We start from the raw sequence: 10,060 nt of genomic DNA, 5'->3' as shown, positions 1-10,060 counted from the left end.
CATTCTCTCACAGACACATTGACAATGGAGTCATACATATATTCAAACCGAGCTGAAGTGCTTGCCTATTTGCAAATGGGGCGTGGAAGTGAAATCTGACCACGAGTAGTTACAGGACACACATTCATAGTGGGTTTTAATGTGAAAAGGACAAACTTATAGCATCCACAGCCGTGCAAGATGCAATCACTAAACTTTGCATGTGAGTAGTTGAGATCGAAATGAATGCCAAGTTCAAAGAGGGTGGGGTCTGCCCCCTGAGTAATGAGTGCTCATGTAATGTCTGTATACTGAGTCATCGTGGGTTGGAAAGTCAACGTATTTACGAGCTGGTCTGAAGTCATTGCAAGATGGATCTATGGTATAGTTTAGTTCCATCATGATACAGTAGTTTGTACGGATTCAAGTTTATCATCTTCAAGACATTAGATGGAATATTGAGGGTATTTCACAACGAGGACGACCAGTGTGGATTGTGAACACATTCATCTGAGGTCCTGGATACTGAAACATAACAGCCACTTTGCCAAATACTGTATTGTACGTCTGTTAGCCTTCTGAGTAGTAAGCACGGAGATGCTTTGGCACATCGTGAATCATAATTATGTTCTTCTTTCTTCATTCTTTTTGTAACCGATTGCTGACCACATTTGATCGAAACAAACATTCACTCTGTCCTTGATCTATTGTTGCAGACTGTTCCCTAAATTCTCAGGTGTCAATCACATTGAAGGGAAAGGTTTTAGGAGGGGTGGCACTAAAACTTGCCAATTATTATTGCCTGTGGCAACCTAGACACAGTCGTGCCCTAATTATTTGAAAAGTTAGATAATTGTGCAGTTACCGTGTAAGATGTTATCCTATTTTATTTGATGTGTCTACGAGACTGCATGAGTGCAATAGAAAAGCACAAATGTGTGTCTATATCCAGTGTGTGTGTATGGTAATGAAGTACTGAATGTATGTGACTGGTTGAATGAGTGAGAGTGAGGTATGATGTTATTCCAGTCACTAACCAATACTTACAGGACATGAATCTGGGATTTTGTGATTTATATGAGAATAAGACATGTTAACCTGAGCAGTGTCATGTTTCCCAGTACACCCTGCGTTCACTTTAGTCACTTTATCGTATTCCCAAAAACACTCTCCCAAAATAAACTCACATTTGGAAGTGAAAGGAAATGTTCATGACGCTCATCTCCACTCGGTCTAAGTGTAGGTATAGAAAAAAACACAACATATCATGTTGCGCAGCTGCATGCATGAACAAACAGCTTCTTGTGAACGTCAGCCAACCTGCTGCCTGCAGGTATTGTGGGCTGTCGCACTCTAACTCGAGCTGCATTGACTCTTTCGGAGCACTCCCACAGAGCATTTTGGACAGAGTGGATCACGATGAGGACTTTTTCCCTGCTTCTGTTGGTAAGTTAAGTTAAGTAAAAGATTTGGTTCACAATGAACACGATGAACAAGGTGAATGTTTGTTTTTATGGCAAACCTGTAAACTTAGAAATGATAGCACATGTACTGAGTGTCTAGTTGTTGACGGTCAAAGGGTTATTTTTAAGTTTAAGTTTATCAAACAAATTGTGGACATGGTAATAGTATGAGTGCAGCTTTTTTTTTTACAGTTATTGATTCTGTTTTACAGTTATTGATTTAAACATCTGAGATGACTTTACCTTTAACTTGAATGGTAAACTCAATTTACAGGGCTTCTTCTTCTTTTGCTTTGGTTTCCCATCACAGTCTAAAGTCATACAGATTAGATGAAGTGGAAACCGTATGTTGCCCATATGTGCATGTGAACGTGGTTCTACACGGCTTGGACATATCTACATAGATGTTAACTGAATAACAAAATACAGTGAATAAAATGTGAGGGGTGTCGGAGAGACAGTGATAGATTAAATGAGTTATTTTGGATCACTATGCACTTTTCTTGTCATTGTAGGTTGCATTAGCAGCCCTGGCAGAGTCTGGCCATGGGAAGCACATGAGGCGTGCTAAGCGGGTAAGAATTTTGTGTTTGGAATTGTAAACGTGAGCTAAAATGGTTTGATATGAGCAAAAATGATAACAGCTATGAACTTTACTAATCCACAGGAGCTTTTGCTGCGATCCAAAAGAAGGTGGGTTTTGTCTACGATCGAACTAGTAGAGGAAGAATCTGTCGTGGGTCGAAAAAAACTTATTTCACAGGTGAAGACTTTTTTTTGTAAATGAAATTACCAAACAGTGTGGCAGCTGGTTCTTGTCCGGCTCCGACATGCAAACAATAGCAGCTCAGTTGTGTGTGTTTGGACTCTAGATGCATAATGACCAGGTTAAAGAGGAAGCGCATAACACAAAGTTCCGTATCAGTGGAAAGGGTGTGGATGAGGCACCACTGGGCTTGTTCGAAATCAATGAAGACACCGGAGAGGTGTTTGTCAAAAGATCCATTGACAGAGAGACAGACCCCACTTTCGACGTGAGTTTCATACTGGAATACCAGTTCCTCTGACAGTAGATACACCTTCATTGATTTTTTTTTAACCACTGGAAATCATCTTTCATGTGTTCTTTTACTCACAGTTGAAGTTTCAAATCTTGCACAGGACGACAGACCTAGAAGTAGACCCTCCACTATCTATAATTGTAGAAATAGGGGACATCAATGACAATGCACCTATTTTTAACAATCTTCCCCTGACTGCCAATGTAAAGGAACACACAAAAGAGGGTGAGTAAGCAGTTGTGCATGAGTATGCATGTTTTCTTCTTGCAGTCACTCATATCACACATAAAACTAGAAGGGTGATCGTACAGCGCAAACCTCTGCCAAGGCAAACGCCCTATCTCACCACGTTAAAGAGAAACAAAATCCTAAATCCATTTGTCTAGATCCACTTCAAAAGTTAATGGGTTCTTCCTTGGGTTGTGCTCCCACCCCTCTAGAGTTATCCTGTTGATATGGCTATAAAAAAAAATTCCCACAAAATCTAGATGGTCAAACGGAGATGTGAGATAATAATCATTTCTGTTCAATAATCAAATCTGGTCTTTATCTTTTATCCTGTCTCACACTCATGCTGTGTTCTTGTTCATCTTGCTCCTCACTTCCTACTTTTGTGTAACACGTTAATTCTTTTGTGTTTCCTTTTCCTCAATGTTCTCAAGGGATCTTGCCAGTGGTGCTGGATGTTTTTGACAGGGATCAAGAGGACACGCAAAACTCTGAAGTCACCATCCGTATGCTTAAACAGGAACCGGCAGAGCCCAAGATTGAGTTGGAACAGCTCAATAACTCAAGGGCCCAGCTCACATTTAAAGGATGTTTTGACTACGATGTGAGGCTCTGTGACCTACTTTGGGCAGCTGCATATAAACAGGCTTACACACTCATACAGATGTTTCAATATGATGTTTGTAAAATATCATACACATCTGTTACAGAAAATCAAGACATATAAAGTTACGGTTGAAGCAAAAGATCATGGGAAACCAACTTTATCCTCCACTACTGTTGTTACTCTCAATGTTGTTGATACAAACACCCATCTACCAAAGTTCAAGAATAATAAGGCAAGGTTTATCATCATCCTCATCCTAATTATTATTATTAAAGTTTATCTTTGGGCTGACGTATGATGTTAAAGATAAATCTGTCCTGCCTGTCCAGGTCCAGGGTAAGGTGTGGGAATCAGTCACCGAAAGGGATGTCTTGAGAGTCGCAGTAGAAGACAAAGACACTCCTCAAACTCCTGGATGGCGGGCCAAATATTTCCTCGTTGACAAAAAAGAGGAAGAATACTTCCAAATTGAAACTGACCCCGTCACAAATGAGGGTATTCTGAATGTCATTAAGGTAATTCAGCTCATCTCAATCCATTAGAAACCTCGTCTATTCCCAGTGGACCAAGTTAAGAATGTTTCATGAATATACGTTGCACCAGTATTGATCTAAACCTGCATGTCTTTCCAGGGGAAGGATTATGAGAGGACAAGTTTAATAACCCTGCTGATCGGAGTAGAGAACGAAGAACCCCTTTTTGTTTGTGCAGACAAATCAACCGGCACAGTCACACTTCCACCTATAGATAAAGTCAACATCACAATAAAAGTGATGGACCTCAATGATGAACCCAAGTTTGAGAAAGAGAAAGTTGATGTGTACCTAAAGGAAGAGGAGGAGCCGGGGAAGTTGCTGTTCACTCCAAAGGTTACTGATCCGGACTCTGACTTAGACAAGATCAGGTTGGTGCCAAATAAGTGTATATCTGCTAAATTTGTTTCCACATTTTGCATCAAGCACAATCTTTCAGGCAGTTCCTGTTCTCTTTGGAGGTTTTCTTTCATTTTTCCGCCGGCCGTTTGTCAGAAAAACCCCCCTCACTTGTAATCCTGTGGGGGTTTTCTTGCTGAGTTCTCACATTGGCTCCTTCACATTTTCTACTAACTTATAGGGGCAGGCCAGAGAAACTACACAGACGGTCCTGAGGCTCTCACTCTGACATTTGCGTTCACACCCACACACACACACACACACACAGTCCCTTCAGAGAATGTGTGGAGGTTCTCCAGAGCTTCAGCACATGTCTGAAAGCAGCTACAGTCACACGTTTGAAATTGTCACCGTGGGTGCAAGGTCCATTATGAGTTTAGCACACACCAGAGCAAAAAAATGTGGTTTCCAGCAGATGCATTTCAGTGTTGTTTTTTTTACCTAATATGTTCTGCTCCACTCTCAAATATCTCTCCTATCTGTGATCAGGTTTGTGCTGTTGGAAGATCCAGCGGATTGGCTGACCATCAACGAGTTTACAGGAGAAGTCACATCGGTGAAGAAAATGGACAGAGAATCACCCTTTGTTAATGAGAAGGGCATTTACAAAGCAGTCATCTGCGCCATTGATGACGGTATGAAGGAGCTCTACTTTGTATTGTAATCAAACACAAGCTGTAGAATAGGGTTTATTGGTAAACTGGATTCATAAGGTGATAGTTTTTCCTTTGCCTTGGTTACCAAGGTGAACCTCCAGCCAACAGTACATGCCGGCTGCTGATCCACCTGGGGGATGTCAATGACAACACGCCAAAGCTGGCAAGCAAAAGCGTCATTTTGTGTGGAAACAAGGGCAACAAGGCCATGGTGCCTGTCATAGACCCAGATGATCCTCCATACAGTGGGCCCTTTGCCTTTTCTCTGGGAGATGATGATAAAAATGTGGAGCAGCAATGGAAACTAGACCCTGCTTTCGGTTAGTATGTAGCTTTACGCCCACGTCAATAAAATAAATTGTTCCAACCAAAAAGACACTATTTAACTTTCTTGACATTCTTCTCCAGGTATGGAAGGTGGCCTTGTTAGCCTGAAGCCACTTGCTTATGGCAACTACTCTGTGCCACTGGAGATTAAGGACCAACAGGGCATGAGCGCAAAAGATACCGTAGTAATGATAGTGTGCGACTGTGGAGAAACAGACGTTTGCCCAGCCAGAGGGCCGCTCTCATCCAGCATCGGGCCTGCTGGTGTTGGATTGATTATTCTGGGATTGCTCATATTTTCGTGTGAGTATAGAGCAGTCAATGGATACATTAACGAAACCACAAAGTTCCTGCTCAATAAACCAACAGTGACTAAGGGATTTGGTAGTTCCTTGAAAACACAACTTGTTCTTAAATGTTATTTTGATGTGTGTCTGCAGTGCTGCTACTCCTCTTTATATGTAAGTGTGGACAAAGGGCGATCAAACACATCCCCATCCCGGACGATGAGGGACACCAGACCCTTATGAAGTACAACGAAGAAGGAGGCGGCGCTTCAAGCACAGTGAGTTGGTTGTGTGCTATGTTCAACTTAGTGGGAGTAAGGCAGTGACATTATATGCTATATTTCTACCCAGTTTGAGGGGGTCTGCACTGTTATTTAATGTGTTTTCTCCCTATCTGCCAGGCTATGCCCGCTATGCCCACTCTGCCCTGGCTACCTTCAAATGGGGGAACTGTGACAGACAACCTGAAACAGGCCAGCGGGCAGGTACGCCGGATACCGCCACACTCAGCTGCCTCTCGTTCCCCTTTTTTGTGGTTGACATTTTGACAGACAGGTCTTACGTGTTAGCGTGGGTTCAATTTTAGGGTGGGTCCAAAGTCAGGCGTCTAAAAGATCTAAGTAGGCCAGCCACAGGGAAAACAGATTCGAAAACACAAGTCTTAACCCTGATGGTAAATTACTGACAGCTCTAATCCGGTTGCTTTTCTTTGTATGTCTAACTGAGCCTATGGGATGGACGCAGATGTGTGATTTACTATGGAGGTTGAATGGTATGCGGTTGACATATGTATCACTTTAAGTACAGGGTTTGTGTGGATTGTGTAACAAGTAGCTCACAGGGTGAACTTTATAGCCAGATACCAAACATTTTAAGTAACCTGGAGAACCTGCAAGGAGGGACTTCTTACACATTTTAAAGGGGTCTAATACATTTTCTCTGCTCAAATAGATCTATAAAGCGGATCCTGTCATGATCCAGAATGTGGGTAACTACAAAGCCTCGGGGTCCATCATGGTGAGTAATAAATAGTTTTCTGGGTTTGAGAGTCTATAAAACAAAGACCTGTGACCTGTGGATTTTAAAGGAATGGTTTAAAGTAGCACAACTTGTTGAAATGGATGCAGATATGTCTTAAAACGTCTGTAGTTGTTACAGGCCTTGTTCTTGTCCTACTATGCTCCTCCACCCCTGAGTTAACCTTAATGTGTGTCACTGACAGAGTCATTCTAACATGAGCACAATGGAAACGCATCAGAGGGACACTCTCAGAACACTTGGAGGGCAGAGCATGGTGAGTGCACACTTGATTTATTAATTTGTTTTATGATTAACAATTTGCTGTCCCTGGCACAAACCTTTTTCACCGTTTTTTAGAGAGTAAAATGAATCACTTGATTGGGAAACTAATCAACTTTGATGGTCTCCACTGGTCGTATTGGTGTTTTAGTGCAGAGCCAGGAAACTCATTGCTTAAACTATGTTTTGGATTTTGTAATGGTGCTCAATCCAGAGGCAAATGTCCCAAAAACATTTACGGAAAGAGAGCGTTAAAAAAAGATTGTGAAGGCAGAAGGTAGAAGAATGAAATATGCTTTGTTTTTGTTTTCTTCCTTTTAGAACTTATCAAGGAATCCAAGCAGGAGCAACAGCTACCGGGTAAGTAGTGCTCTCTAATGATGGAACTTCATTTCATAAGTAGGCAAAAATGTAATGTCTTTGACTTGTTAACAAGGCAGTTGAAACCCCCAGGTACCCATGCAGGGAGGCTCAACAAGGCACATGCAGTCTTTCAGCATGCGGTCAAATATATACCTTCCTGATCTCATCGAAAGGGTAAGATCACACAGAGCTGAACGCCAGGCATCCTCTCTTAATGCTTTCACGAGGCACTTGTCTTAACTGATAATCAAATTCCACAAGCTGTAGAGGTTGCAGAGCACCGACTGATGGACGGGACACAACTATGATATAGTGAATGAGAATAAATTCAATAACAAGCATATGCAGGACATGGATGAGAACAAAATCCCTGTGATGTTTTACTGCCTTTGCCTTAAGCAGTGTAAGAAAGAGCCACACTGAGTGTCTTTGTACATGCATTCACCTCTTTTTGACAAACTGACCCAGACAATCTATTTTCACTCAATTCCACAGAGAATCCACATGATTGATGGAGACCACATCGACCACCCGATGCACGAGCCCTTACACTATGCCTACGAGGGTCAGGGAAGCCAATGCCAGTCACTGGATAAGCTGTCCCTCAGCAACCTGGGAGATGCTACAGAGTTTCTGAATGATTTAGGGCCAAAGTTCAAGACCTTGGGCAACATCTGTCACCAAACGGCTCAAGACAACAACACACAGATTTGAGGGGCACAGCTGGAATATGAGTTTTACATCAAGTAAGGCACTCGTCTTTACCCTGCACGCCAGCATGGCGGTCTGTGTGTGTGTGTGTGTTTGTGTCACACACACACACACATAGACAGCCAACAACGCAGGGGCGGATTTTCATCAAACTTAGAAATACTACTTGGGAGAGTATCTCCAGGTGATTCATTGTTTAATGGGGTGTATACGGTGCATGTTCAGGGTAAGCATCGCCCCTTTCAGTGTTTTCCATTCCTTGTTTGTGACTATGATTAAGACCAGGATGGATATTAATATATTTATATACCACAAATTACACATTTGGTTGATTTATGAAATGAAAAGAAATAAATACACGATCAGAAAATACACGTTAAAATAAGCCTCTCCTGCACTGTTTCTGCAGTCCTAAAATACGTGTTCCTCGTACTGTACCACCTTGGTATGGTGCCCAAACTTTTGCAAATGCCCCACTTAGTTTAACTTCTAATTATCTTAAAGTTCATGAAATAAAAAGTGCATTAAAATAAGAAGATAGGCTTTTTTAATGTCTGTGTGGTTTAGAATGTGTCATTTGCACTGGGGCCCTTAAACCTTTGCACGCAACTGTATTTTTACAGATCCAAATATTTGATAGTGACATGGTATGAAACAAGTATTATGTGGCATAGGTTGTAGTTTACTTGGTTGAACATTGATTCAATGCACTGAAATAATTGTCATGCTCTGGTGATTTTGAGACGGTGTATTTTGACAGTTACTGGGTGTGTTGGCTTTTATTTTTTTTGGTACTTTACTGCAATGAGAGTGTTGCAATGCCTCAGTGCAAACGTGTGTTTCTATCTCTGGAGGTTTTGTCAGAACAGTATTATTTTTGACCGTTTTTTTTACTACAATAATAATAACCTGATAGGAGGTTAACTGTGGAAACTGGGAATAGTTATGGTGCATGCAATGTTTTATTTCTGGAAGTGATTTCTTTCCAAGAGCACCATTTTACAAGAGATTCTTGTTTGTGACGGACCAGCAGAGATTTGACTGGTTGAAAACATTGCTGGTCCACAGTGGTACTATGACCAGAACTGTTGTTGTGGTGTCAAATTAACACTGTAAATATCATGTGACAATACAAAGTCATTGATTGCTTTAGTTTCTTTCGTGCATTATTTTGAATGAAATGTAATGTTTGGAAATAAATTTGCCATTACTAAAATCAATGGTGGTGGCAATCTCTTTTAGGTTTGTATGTTCTTATGTTTTATTTTACCTAGAAAACGTATATATTTGTCTAAGTCTTCATCCATTACTCATATATAAATGTAAGGAATTAACATACATATATAATGCTTTAAACTGCACACTACTCGTCTAACGAGAAGACGGTGACATGAATAGCATGAGATTAAGGAGTTGTAAGCGCAGGAGTGGCAACAGGCGTAAAATCGCCGCCATTATCTTGTCAAAAAGGTATGTTGGGTTGTGTTGTGTTGAAAACAATTTCCCAACACTGTCTTTGAAACGAATGCCGACAGTAGTCTACGAGGAAATCGTGTCTTGTGACCATGTTATACAACCAAGTGCCTGTGTTGCTTAAGCCTGGCCTGTATAGGTTGATTTGACTAATATACAGTAGGCTGTGAAATTCTGGCTTTGTGTTGCTGAAGCAGCAGCAGCAGAAGTTGTGTTTTGTTTAATAGAGCCACTGAATGCACCAGTTGTAGTTAAGGTGTGACACGGAGAGCAATATACAAATCTGAACTTGTGCAGCCGCCATGCATCGTTGAATATACAGGAAACACACATGGGGTATTGTAATTTTTAGTTTACTTCAGGTCAGGTCAGGACTTTGCTCTCCCACGGGAGGAAATTCTTTGAAGGCGTTAAAAGTTTAGGTATTTTATACTACAGCAGGACAGGGGAGATAAAATGCAACGACACAGAACTGATACTCCACCCTGACAGATTCGTAGGTCAAACTGGCCGCTCGACCTGTTTTCTTAACGACACGCCATATGGAGAAACTGGGTGTTGCTCGATTACTCCGACCACACATTCCGTTTCTCCCTATGAGATTTTATCAGAGCTGCCCTTTTTCACTGACAATCTAAATGATTGATTCATTGGCAGAAACACAAGCCCTGGGG

At 41.4% G+C, this 10,060-nt stretch overlaps 1 protein-coding gene across 1 annotated transcript; it reads left to right on the top strand.

The window, feature by feature from the left end:
* Positions 1 to 1,275: 1,275 nt before the first annotated feature.
* On the top strand, positions 1,276 to 9,154 carry cdh26.1 (cadherin 26, tandem duplicate 1). The gene is made up of 19 exons (XM_035159948.2): positions 1,276 to 1,425; positions 1,958 to 2,017; positions 2,110 to 2,205; positions 2,315 to 2,476; positions 2,581 to 2,728; positions 3,166 to 3,335; positions 3,442 to 3,570; positions 3,668 to 3,853; positions 3,971 to 4,242; positions 4,760 to 4,905; positions 5,016 to 5,246; positions 5,335 to 5,556; positions 5,694 to 5,818; positions 5,942 to 6,025; positions 6,492 to 6,557; positions 6,763 to 6,834; positions 7,161 to 7,199; positions 7,293 to 7,376; positions 7,698 to 9,154. Exons 1-19 carry the CDS (start codon positions 1,399 to 1,401, stop codon positions 7,914 to 7,916), a joined length of 2,538 nt encoding a protein of 845 aa, XP_035015839.1. The 5' UTR covers positions 1,276 to 1,398; the 3' UTR covers positions 7,917 to 9,154.
* The last annotated feature ends 906 nt before the right edge of the window (positions 9,155 to 10,060 follow it).

The sequence above is a fragment of the Hippoglossus stenolepis genome, chromosome 6 (genome assembly GCF_022539355.2).
Source record: "Hippoglossus stenolepis isolate QCI-W04-F060 chromosome 6, HSTE1.2, whole genome shotgun sequence".
NCBI classification, from domain to species: domain Eukaryota; kingdom Metazoa; phylum Chordata; class Actinopteri; order Pleuronectiformes; family Pleuronectidae; genus Hippoglossus; species Hippoglossus stenolepis.
Note: the sequence above shows the minus strand (reverse complement) of the source record. Positions and strands in the feature narration are given on the sequence as shown.